At 36.7% G+C, this 13,429-nt stretch overlaps 1 protein-coding gene across 1 annotated transcript in view; it reads right to left on the minus strand.

Annotated features, from left to right (window-relative positions):
- ITFG1 (integrin alpha FG-GAP repeat containing 1) overlaps window positions 1-13,429 on the minus strand; it is a 71,095-nt gene that overhangs the window by 33,395 nt on the left and 24,271 nt on the right. The window contains exon 9 of the mRNA XM_026036480.1: window positions 6,818-6,912. Within this exon, the coding sequence (XP_025892265.1) occupies window positions 6,818-6,912 (95 nt within the window). The remainder of the gene's footprint in view (window positions 1-6,817; window positions 6,913-13,429) is intronic.

The raw sequence follows: 13,429 nt of genomic DNA on the forward strand, positions 1-13,429 counted from the left end.
GGAAGTAACTGAAAAGATGGAGAGAAGGTCTCTGCTCAGATGCATGAGATACATGGCAGCAGAACAAAGGACTGGGGTCACATTAAAAGAAGGAAGGTTGCAACTGGATATAATGCGGTAAAAAAAATGCTCTGAGGGTAATACCAGGAGAGGGACCCAGACAGACTGGAACATATCTGTTCCTGAAGGTTTTCAAAATCCTTATCAACAAAATCCTAATGGTCTGAATGGTCTGGACCATGGTCTGAATCAGTGCTGACCTTACCAAACCTGGTCTGAATCAGTGCTGACATTACCAAACCTGGTCTGAATCAGTGCTGACACTACCTAAAGGTCCCTAAAGGACTTTCTGAAGTCCTTTTCTACTTAAATGATTCTATGATTTATGGATATTTAGAAGTTCAAGAGCTTTGACTCCTCAAATCCCCACCCAGCAGCATTAGACACTGAACTGCTGGATAAGGAATGAATATTCCAGTGTCAATTTCAAAGTATAAGGGAAATGCAGAGTGCAGTTTCTCTAGGACAAGAAATAAAATATATCCACACTTATGTTCCACAAAGTGCTGCAGAGGTGATAAACAGAAATTTATCTTAATTAAAATCAAACTAATTTCGCAAGTTGGTATGAAGCTGAAGTACCAGGGTTAACATTTCAATGTTACAGAAAAATTCTGTGGCATTTTTAAAGCCAGAAGTATTTTTATGTATCAACTAGCAGACAATGCCTTCAAAAGGACTGAAGGGTGCCAGCCTAAAGGATCCCTATCACCAACTTGAACAGCACTTGACATCATCTTAAATGTCTCTCATCTAAGACTTGATTCAGTTGTTTAAAGAATGAGAATAAGATCCTTGCACAAAGCAGGTAACAGTTCCTGATTATAAATTACACTGCATTTCACTTGCAACCCAGCAAAGCCTCTTCCCTATAATACAGGTTACTCTTTACATCACTCTTGAAGTTCAAAAGGGCTAAGAAGCTCACTATCAAAGAGAGAGTGGTTTATTGCAGGAGAGCTTGACAGCATCATTTCTTGATATGGAGAGACCCTCATTTAACACAATCCAGTAATCAGCAAAATTCCTGCCATGGGGTGATTTTGTGTGACACTGACTAGTCCCTTGAGATTATATGCACCTTCATACCTGTTAGAGCAATCTGCAAAATTACTGGAAATGTGCACTAAGGTCAACTCTGGACATCACAGACAGCTTCAAAGTCTGCAGCAGCTCTGTCAGGCACCATACGGCCCACATCTCTGCCTCTATCAATTAAAACGTTTGAACCACTAAGATGATCAACACTAATGATGATTATTCAGTGCCTGAAAACCCAAAGTTGAAATTAAACATACTTCCTTCTGTGATTTGTCAACATCCTTCTGTCTATTGTGAGCTGCCAAAGGTTTGTAAAAAAATCTAAGGAAAAAAACAGAAAGCAGAAAAAGGCTCTCGACCTGACAGAATTTTTTCAAAGGCACAGATTTCCTAGCACTCACTTGTCAGTCAGAAGACAGATAAACACTATTATTGCAAAATAGTGTAATTTTCAAAAACACTGATTGAAATCAGAACCATGAAGTATAATATAGCTTTTAGTTTACATTGTATCATTTGCACAAAGAGTCATTGCAATAATATCCAATTATATCCATGAAATGTTTCCTAAATGTTCCCAGATAGCATAACATAATTTTAAAGAAACTAAATTTAAAATGATTTTTTTGGAGTAAATCCAAATTTGCATTCTGTTCTGACTCTACACAAAGAATATTCCATAAAAAATATCTTACAGCCAAGAGGGCTATAGTGAAACACCGGCATATAACAGGTAAACAAGACCAAAACACGGCCTCTTGCTACTAATCATCACCCTTCTGCATCTACAAACTAAAATTTATATTTCTTACTGAACCACCTGTGGGTTCGTGCACGGGTTCATTATATATGGGTGTATATAGTAACAGTTACAGAACATTTCAAAGCAACAGTTTTGTCTTACCTGTGACCAGAATAGATTCTGACATCATATGTAATTTACTCTGACAGTTTTAATTCACAAAGCAATCCATGTTTTCAGTGAAACTTATTCTATTATAAATACCGGTATTATGCAACATAGGGCATGTAAGATCATGTGCCTCGGAGATATGTACTTCAGTTCAGAAGGTAAAAACAAGAATATATTTGTCAATATTACAAATTTGCTATTTCTTATGTATTTGATCATCTAGACAATTACTTGAAGCTTCATGTTTGTTGTTACTATTTTAGTTGGAAAAAGGGCTTTTTTTTTTTTTTTTTACTGTAAGATACAATTCAGTGGATATAATGAGGACATGCAGAGCTATTTTGGGGGTCCTGTGATCATATGATTTCTGTTACCTAATTTAGATGGAAAAAAAAAAAAACAGACTGTAAAATGGAAAGAGCATAACTAAAAATATTTAAATGAACACAGAGTTCAGAGAAATCCAAGGAAACTCCTTTGTTGAACCAGAACAGTGACCTGGTGCATCTCAGGAGCCTGTGGCCCGGCCACAGAGCCGGCAGCGTGTGGAGCCTCATCTGGCTGCTGCCCCGACAGAGGTGGGAGCCGCATGCGGTGGCTGCTCTCACCCAGCACGTTTCCTGGCAATGCCAGGGTGCCCTTCTCAACACGGGCGCTTGTGCATCCTGACGATGCTGACTGTCAAAAGCGGCTGGAAGAACCGGCCCCACCACTGGAGGCTGCGTGACCCCCTCTGCTGCAAATGCACCCTAGGGCTGAGCTGTACACGCAGAAAAAAAGCAGGAGTTTCAGGATGTGCAAAGTGCTCCGGACATACTGAGGTCATCTGAATTCCACATATGGCTGTGGTAACTCTTTTATGAGCAGCTATTCTCATAAAAATAAGCTAAGTAGATTCCATTACAGCACAGGACAGATGATCAAAGCCCAAAAGAGAGGGCCTCAATACTGCTTTAACATAGAAGAGGGTAACTAAGGGAAGAAATTTTTCCTTTTTTTTTTTTTTGATGCCAGAATATGGCTAACAACCACACAGCTGCTCTGAGAAAGCCTGGCAACCCAGCGATGATGAAAGGATCTTGCAGAATATGGGATTTATTAAAAAAGCAGGAAAAAAAAATCTTCCCAGCCCCTTTCTAAGATGTTAGAGAGGAATTAGGAAAACTGCTTGCAGTGACCACCTGCAGCAGCTCACCAGTGCTGCCAGACACATCACTAGCCTAGGGACCATGTCCAAGACCCACAGTTGTCGGACACGCTGCCTGGTTCTGCACTCCAGACTTCCTAGCCTGCAAGGTGGGCGCAGCTGCAACCGCAGCCCTTCTACGGCACAGACAGGCTAGGAGGGCCCTCGGGCACCCAAAGAAGCTCTCAAATGACAGGACTGAAATGATGCCATTCACTTCAGGAAGGAAATGAAAGAAAATCCGTATGTAATACCAGGAATTAGAAGATCATTAGCCACCTCTAAGAACATCAGAGCCCCCAAACGTGCCACAGGAAGTGATATCGGGGACGTCACAACCAGGCTGGTGGAGAACTCGGCTGAACATTCAGAACTGAGGCGCGAGCTGAACCAGCCAGCAGTTGAGCTTATAGTTACTGCAGGACACCTCAAATTTCTTTATACTCACCTAACACTAGCCACGGGCAGAACAGCATGTGGGTTTCTATTTCAGGTTCGATGGCAAATTTGCTGTTGCTATGGAAACATTTGCTTTTAAAAAAACTTTTAGTAGGATTGTATCTCCTTAAACCTCATATGTTCTTCTCTGGCCTTTACTTTGGTCTCACCATCCAAAGAGAGAAAACAGATGAGATTAACTTCTAATACTTATAATAATTAAATCATTAAATAAATTACAATCTATGCTGAAAGAACCTAGCCCTTGAAATAATTCTCTTAGAACTGCCTGGCTTTCAAGTATCTAGCCAGCTGTGCCAAAGATATCATAAAAAGTAAATTTATTGCAGACTGACAGACATGAACTCGAACCAGGTCCCACTAGAGCAACAAACCCGAAGTTTGCCCCCGTGTAGCTATAATTCACACACCACCCCATACGACTCCTTACTGCAGGTGCTCAGAACTACAAGACATGCATGCTTCCCATCGCCACACATCATGCCCGGGCAATACCACACAAATGTATTAGCTGTTGTACATTTGGTTTCACCACCAAAAACTGAAGGGAGATAACGGATATATAACATCAACTTCTTTTTCTATACTGGGCTTCCAATCTCTCTGTTTCCTGCACACTGTGACTAAATCTCAAGCTGCTCCACACGAGATACCATCACCTTGCTGAAACACACTGTGCCTCACAATTGCTCCTTAGTTCTCCTTCAAAACTTTTAATGGATTACATGAACATTACATGACAGGATTGGTTGCAGCCTGTCTTCATGTGAAGTTGATCATCCCGCACGAAGATTAACTTATTTAATCAAAGCTCAGAAGTCAGGTCACTGACTCAAAGTCAGGTAACTGGATTTTGCAGATGATCAAATTAAATGAAATAAAAACATACCACTTTCAAATGAATACGGGCAGAGAAGAGCCCGAATCTCCTGAAAAGCAGGTTCCTTCTCTCTGAACAAAACGTACAGCATGCAGAAGTAATTGCAGACACATGAATGAAGCAACTGCTATTTTCCATGGTTATGGAACTGAAAAGGTAACTTTTACAAGAAATAACTTCATCTCTTCTAGACTAGTCTAACAGTACAAGAGAAAAATGTGCTATATATAATCTTCGAGAAAGCCAGAACAAATGAATGTGATTTGGTATTGCCATTTTTAATTAAAAAGTCATTCTAAAAATATGCAGAGAAAATTATTTTAAAGTTTCGAGGTGACTCAATACTTCTATATACTTTCTTCTAGCATGATGAGAATCTTTTAGATTCTGCACTTTTAAAAATAAGATACTAACATTGGCCTGCTGATTTTTAATTCATCAAGTGTCATTATCTGGGAAATTATTGTAAAATTGAAATTACACAGTGAAATTGCAAAGTAGATGAACTAAATATAGCAATGAGAATATCAAAAGCGGTATGTTAAAAATCTAACGGGTTAGTAATTCAATAGCTAACCTCTATCAACACATGACATACTGAAGGAGCAGAAAAACTGTCTACATACCATGTCACTTCCCAGCAGGTTAAAATAAAAGACTTGCTTTTGGCAACACACTGATATCATGCCTGTGACCCACACCTTCCTAGAAATGTGTCATGAGCAACACATAGTGTAGCTTTAGCTTAATTCCAACCCCCCACTACTCTGAAATAACAGCTTTGCATCTTACAGGGGTACATGAGGTTCATGTGTGGTTGATTTTCATGATGAACTTACTTTCACTGAGAATTAATTTAAATAGAAAGTCTTGGATATCTTTCATATATTATCAAGAGTAAGTAATTAAATTTAGTGCTTTATTAAATGGAAAACTTGCAATGTAAGGCATTCATGCTAAATTCTTCTCCATTTACTCAAAAATGAGATTAAGGTGCAAATTACAGGGAGCTAATGAACAAAACACACTAAACAAAAGTCAGTGATCCCTCCCTTTTACTACAAAGTAAAATATATATCATAAATTAAGCATCTATTTACATTACACAAAATCCATGGCATATAATCAAACCCAACTGTAATATTGTATTTCCAAGAATAAACAAAAAGATTTTTTAACCTTTTAAATCTTTTTTAAACACATCTTCACCATAAATATGAGCTGCAGACCCTTATAAGAACCAACTTACCGAAATATGTACTGTTCCTTAAGTTTTTAATACTTTTACCCATAAATTCTAAAATATAGAGCATACTTTTAATGCTAAAATTTCTGCTTTTAACTTCTCGCTAAGGGAATAATCAATAATGCACAAGAAAATTAGAAACATGATGCATCTTATAGATTTTTGTATGTAAAACTGCAGAATATGAGTTTATAAAAACATTTATTAAAACATCAAACAGCTTTTAGGTTAACTTGTTTTAAAGTGCAACTTCATAATAATGCAAAGCTCTAAGTACTGTAAATACTTAAATAGATTAGCATATGCCTTAAAACATGTCACCATCTGCTAGTGTGTTTCATAAATTACATACACGTCTCTCAAAATAAGTGCAAGTTTCTTCAACAAAAGATTCTAAAGTAGTTTAATTGAAGTAGAAGTTTGAAAATACATACTATAAGTAAGTCTTTGTATACACGGTTGGAAATATAACCTCCAAAACACATTTTTTTTTAAACATTACATGCTTAAAAACGGTATTTAAGCCCAGAAACTTGATATCTGGAAAATATATTTAATGAGTAAATAACAAAGGTATACAGAAAATGGAGGGTGAGATGTGTGGGCTGGTCAACCTTGACAGGTTTCTTTTCTTACTCAGCTCTCTAACTTAAGTCAAAAGAAGCTCATTTGCATTCACTAAATCTGTTTCCAGCTCTTGATCACAAACTTATTTTTGATCTAGTGCTAGGGCAGCTATGCTGCTTAGAATGCAACGTTCTGCATTGCAAGAAAAAGACTCATTAGAAGCATCCACAGTTTCTTAAGGAGAATTATCGATTGTACAGATTCCAAAATAGTTACCTTTTCCACCAGAAATAATTTAGATAGAGCAAAAGAAAATCTCTCTTGTAATCTATCTTGTAGTCTTCTCTGTAAAGAAAGTTCATTCTTTACTGAAATCCTTAAAATGTTTTCCTTTCTCATATTTTTTTCTGATCCTATGTAAACACGATATTTGCCTTCATCTTTACAATTCCAAACTCAAAATACCTGATCCATTCCCAGCTTAGATAAGTAGATGGCACTTTTTTGACATTTAGGATCTTCACAGACTGGTAAGAGATGTTCACTTTGTCCATCCCCATCTGTCAAAGAGAAAAACAATCGTCAACTGTATATATTCAAAATCAGAAATTCTGTTTTCAAATGATCAACTATTTTAGAATGTGAAAAATCGGATGAAGACCTTCAAAACTCCTTCACCTTTGTAAGCTCTCCTCTAATTTGGGTCTTTTTTTTGAAAATCATCTTTGTTAAAGCCATTTTGACACATAATATAGACGAGGTTTAATGTGTGTGCAAGGAAGCTGGGAAACAGCAAGCAGAATGGGGTGGGGGGACAATGAATATATTAGACAACCTCAAATGACTCCAGGTAATAAAGTCAGACTGTCACCTTTAGTTACTCCCTACAGACCATCTGCTGCATGCAGCTGTTTGTTTCCTTTCTGCATCATTTGGGCAGAACAATTAAATCAGGTTACTAATTTTAATTTTTTGCTTACATGCACTAGCATAAGAAGTATATAGACTGCAGGCTGTTTCTAAACTTAAAATGGAGGAACTCTTTAATTTGCAAATTATAAAGTATGGAAATATTGAAGATATTGATAGAACAAAATTAAACTGCAGAAATGTAGGTGTCTTTTAAAATATAAAATTTAAATTAAGACATAATCTTCTAATCACTTTTCTTCAGAAATTTCAGCCTAAAGTCATTTTAGAAGGTTTTCAATAAATGATGAGAACAAAGAACCTTCAAATATTAACTCTTCTCCTGCTCTCGGTTAGTTATAAAGGGATAATGACAAGGTTGTTCTCATTTTAAATTAAGCTATAGAGCAGAAGAGAATACAAACATTTTATTCTACTTAAATTGCCAACATTCATCTTGGTAAAGCGATAACTCAATTTGTTAGCCTTGGTAATTAATGTTCAGCAATGCTGCAGCGTATTGACAAGAGCAAGCGAAGCAGCTTTGAAGACTAATAGGGCAGGAAATGGATGGACCCTTCACTGAATCAGATAAGCAGTCAGAACCTAACAAAGATGTGCTGTTCTGGTTAAGTGCCATACCTCTGCAAAAGTAGGATTTGATGAAAACAATCAAAGAATGAGCAGCAGGTAAATACACGTTAACATGCATATTATTGCCCTGCAACCAAAACCAATATGATACATACTTCTTACTAGAAGTGGTTTCCCTATTCCTTTTGATCAAAATCTACAGGTCAGCTTTGGGTAATTTTTGTCAGTGGCTCATGTTTAGATGCATTTTCCCTTCAATTAATGTGTAAAATATGTATTAAGAACCTAATTGTTAAAAAATAGATCAGTAAGATGCAACTGTAACTATTGTGTTACAGCATACTTGTAAGACAAAAAGTTCCTATGTAAAAAAGGCAAGAAAAATCCTGAAGATGGAGTCTGTGGGGCTCTCCTCCAGCTCTCTCTTGGCCCAACGCTACCTACAGATCTTGAAGACCACACACCAAACCCAGCAGGGCTCCTGAAAGAGCTCTTTTTCTCTAACAACTAACTTACCATGCACTTGCCATGCACTCACAATGCTACTTTGTTCTGACTTACTAGCTTTCCTCTCATCTTCATGCTTGGTTTAATTTTCCATTTAAATAAATATCCTTTAACTTTTACCTCTAAACTTTAAATTTAAATTCCTCCACAAGGAAATAGGAAGGCAGAAATGAAAAAGGAGTATCATTAGCACATTTGTTCCAGCTCAATTAGGCTTCCACAGGTGAAAACATGAATGTGAAGTTCTGCTGGGCTTAATAATGAATATTAGGTTGGTGACAACCATGGGATGAATTCACCAGACCAGCTGAAACAAGTTATGCTAGTTTCAAATTATTAAGAAAAGATACTTTGTGTAACATTGCTTTAATAATTTTCTTCAACCTATGTCTTGCTGAAACCTGACATCCATACTAACACGCGCACACACACACAAATTTCTTTTTTTAATAAATACGATCATTATAAAACTTATCATCACAAAAAGAATGTCCTTTTCCTTTCAAGACGCATATTAACAGTTTGTTGAAAGTGCCTGTAGTTTGTATGCATTTTTGTATGGTTCTGTGGCTCAGGCAATTTTGTTTTCCATCTGAATGTCCTCAAATGAAATGACTTCATTTTGTCAAACAAACAGCACTGAAAACCCATACAAGCGTAAATTTGATTTGCAGTTTCATCCTAACACAAATAGTGACTTAGGGAGTCAGGTTTTGGAACTAGTCATAGCATCTATTTCTGGAGACCATCTGTTATCCTGACTCAGCTATAGTGTCTACTAGTCTATCTTTCTATTATAGCATAAATATTACATGATCTCTGTTCAAATTGGTAGAAATCCCACTTAGCCTTATTTGTGATTAAACAGACTCTGGACTCAAGATGTTCTTTGCTAGCACCTCTCAATTTAGCGCAAGCTCCATGTACAAATAAAAGCTTGATTGTTAGGTATCATGTTCTTAACACATGATTCTGGTTTGAATGTTTCACTAAAAAAATATTATTAATAAAAATCAAGTTTTATAGGCAGTAGAAAAGGAGGAAGAAAAGAACTGTTTCACATACTCATCAGTTGCAAATTTGTACTTATGTAAAAAATGCGTAAAGATAAAATTAGCAGTCCTAGATAACTACAAATCACATGAGAACGATTACCACTGACTATTCACTGCATTGCAAACAAAACTCACAGGCACAAAGTCTTTCCAACATTTAACCCATGCCTGCACGCTGCTACAAATCCACTGAAGCCCTGGGAGTACAACTCGCATGGAGGGACTGTATGAAAAAAAATTACTTGCAGATAAAGTTTTAATTTTCATTATGAATGTCACACTTGCAAAAAAGTTCAGATCTTTTCAATCTGTTCTAAAAGTAACTTTGAGAGCAGAAAGGAAAAAGAGTAAAGCTTATAAATGAGATTAACAACAACACACTTATTAAATGTGTTATACACTCGAAATGCAGTACTAATGTGCAGCACTAATGTGCAGCAACTAGCCCTGGGCCCTGTCCTGTTCCAGGCCTTTCACCAGAGCAACCTGCACAGATGCTTGCAGAAAGGTGAGGAGGGGCAGAAAATCTTCATCAGAGCACAACATAAAGCAAGATGCTGTTAATGATTTGAAGCTCAAGTAAGCACAGAGCAACCCCATTTAACATGGTGCATCCTCATGCCGCTCTACCTACTTTGTTACCTCATGCTTAGAGTTTGCTCACATTCCTCACTCACTACTTTGCCCAGTCCTCATTTTCCTTCCTCATGAGCCTTTCGTTTCAATTTCTGATGACTAGTAGTAAAATAAGGGGGAAAAAGACCTCCCAGAGCAGTGTTCAAAACAATACTCTTTCAGGACAGGAAAAAAGACAACCAGCACAAGTGAGCTTGATATTCAAACAAAATAATGGTTCATCTGAAAGCTGATTAACTAAATTTGTCTTCTGAAGTAGTAAAATGATTAGAATTCTTTTGTTACACTCTGCCTTTAGGTGTTCAAGGAGATGGTCATGACAGTGATAATTATCATAAATTACTAAGATAATTATGTATTATAAAACGAATCAGTGTCAGCTGCTTTTAGAAAATGTGAATCACAACTTCAAAAAACAGATGTAAAGAGCTTTTAAAGATGACTCAAAGTTCTATGGACATTTTAGAAAGCCCTCAGAACACTCTCTTTCACAGCAGATCAATCCTGCTTTTAAGTCTGTCCATATCCATATTAACCTGTGCACTGCAAGAAAGCCACCGCAGCAGAGCTTGCCAGCAAGCTGCACAAGCGGGCGGGCATGAGGACTGCAATCTTCAATGGAAACAAGGCTTTAAAAGGGAGTATTTACTGGAAACCAAGAAGGAAAAGGAGAGGAGTTTATATACAAGAAGCCCCTCCGGCACACCACACGAGTTAGGTTGAAATTTCTCCTGTAGATTAAGTTGAAACTTCCAACTACCTTGCACTGTGGAAAGAGCAACCACAACGCCTGACCACACAGCTTCTCTAGGGTTATAAGTGAACTTTGTCTAATGCCTCGTGGACTCAAAACACAAGTGGCAATTAACTTGCACACCTCTATACACCACTGTTTCAGATTAATTGATGCCTATCTGTCACTAAAGCAGCTTTTTCCTTCCCAAAGTTTGCAGATTTCTTCAGTAGCATCAGGTTTCCTAATGTTTCACCCAAAATTGATGGCAGTGAGAAGAGTTCTCATATGCAGAGTGCTTCCAACACAGAAATATCATCATCTTGCACCTTAAGGCTCTAAAAGAGTCCTTCTGCCGACTACAGGGCCACTAGCAGATTTTAACAACACTGTACTCAAAGGACAACTGCTTTCTAAAGAGGTTATTTACTGAAATGCATTATTAAAAACTTGTCTTTCACACAGAGCTACTATATCTGAGGATATGAGATTCTGAGAGAAGGAAAAAATTAATGAAAACTCAGATGATATAAGAAGTTCAGATACAAAACTAAAAGCTACAAAATAGAAACAGAACTCTGCAGGCAAAAAACAGTGTATGTAAGATCTTGTCAGCTCCAAAATAATCAAAATTACTTTATCCAAGAACCTTTCCTCAAAATCCACTTGCACAGTACAACAAAAGGCTGCAAAGACTAAGATTAGGAAATCTCAGGTATTCTGTTTAAACATACTCAACTAGCAAAAAGGACCTACCATTTCGTTCTAGAAGAATGAAAATTTATATCATTTAAGTATGTTATATGATTATATATATTCAAATTAATATGCTTGAAAGCAATCACTAGGTAGAGGAAATTACAAGGGATATTATTTTTAGAATTTCTAGTTGGGTAACTGAATTTTAAACATCAGAAAAATTTGAGTTCAGGTCTCTAAAAAGGAAGAATTTAAGTAATCCTAATCGATGATGTGTCAAAAGTAAGTATCTTTGCATTGCAAATGCAAACTTGAAAATGCGGACTATGTCTGTTCATCAGACATACTGAGTCCCAGGAACAGCTAAGAAAACTACGAATAAAAATTAAAGAACCCAGGTGGAGTCAGCTACATCTTACTCTCAGAAAGTGAGAGTTTTGTCCTATTTACTTAGAAGGATGTTGTAGACAGTATTAACTAGTCGAATTTGAACAACCAATTTATGACTGGTTCTCTATATGTACAAGCTGCAACAAGTTACACAGCCTAAACTAAGCAAAGCCACAGACCAAGGAACCAAACAATTCAATATGTACATCAGATCTGACAGGGGATAATTTATAAGTTTCTGCTAAATCAACTGCACAGCTCAGTATTGGTTATAACACTGTCAGCAAAAATGAATTCCTGCTAGATGGAGAGCACAACATTCCATGCTACTTGCTTCTAGGATACTCCTTTAAAGACATATTCTGTTAATTTTCAATGCAGTAAGAAAAAATCTTTAGGTTTGGGTGTTCAAAATACAGTTCACATGAATCTTGCTATTCAGAAATAACTGGTCTCATTTCAAGCATGTTCCACAGAAATCCTTAGCTTTCTTTAATGAATATAACTATTTTGAACTATTTCAAATCACAAACTATTAGAACTATCCCTAAATATAATTAATTATCAGAATGTCATCCAACATCTACAATTGCCACTAAAGACAGTACCAGTAGATCCTTCAAAAAGCCTCTGCTAGCATACAGACAACAACGGAGGATTAATCATTTTTGCTATAGCAACCACAGCTCTGCAATTACTATAGTGACATGAGAAGAATAGAAAAAAGCAATAACGAAGAGCTCCTACTTGTTTGGAGCAATGTGTCAGCCACATAAGTGCAGAATTCTCTGGTGTATAGCTCTGTTCACCTTAATCAATTGAATTGCCATTTATAATAAATAGGTTGCAGAGCATTTTGGATTTATTTTAAAAAGGGCAATACAACATTGCCAATTGATTTCTGTCCTTTGGTCAGGTATAAACCATGGTCATTATTTAGCAGAGAAAAGGACTACTTATTTTAGAAGGTATGATTTTGACAAAGTGTAAGATTGACTACATTTCTATGAATATGTTGATGTAGTTTTTCCATGGAAAAATCATGCACATGTTTACATATCTATGAGTGTGTATATATATGTATATATACATGCATATATGGAAATCCTGTAGCTCTTAAAGAGACCTATAGAGGTATATACACACACACACATTTGCATATCTTTTTTTTCCAAGGAAAAAGTGCATCTTTCTATACAACTACTTTAGGGATACTTGGTGTATCTTAACTTTTAGGATACTTGGTGTACCTTAACTTCAGTACACTACAAGCAGAATCTATACTGTTACTACCTACAGTAGTTATTGAAGTATCCAAACACAAACCGACGTTGCGCAGTTGGTAAAAGTAATTATTCTGATACAGAGCAACCGTGTGTATGTGAAATTTTGCCTCTTCACTGTTAGATTGGTATGGAAAAAAACTCCCTAGAACTAAAATGAACAACTCGGCTAAGATCCTCCTTTGCATTCCAATTTATTTCCTTTCATTGATTGTTGCTTGTTGGGCAATTCTTACAGAAAGTTATTTAGATGTAGGCACAGCTTCTTTGG

Source organism: Nothoprocta perdicaria, unplaced genomic scaffold, assembly GCF_003342845.1.
Source record: "Nothoprocta perdicaria isolate Ctin4 unplaced genomic scaffold, notPer1 scaffold_18, whole genome shotgun sequence".
Classification (NCBI taxonomy): Eukaryota; Metazoa; Chordata; class Aves; order Tinamiformes; family Tinamidae; genus Nothoprocta; species Nothoprocta perdicaria.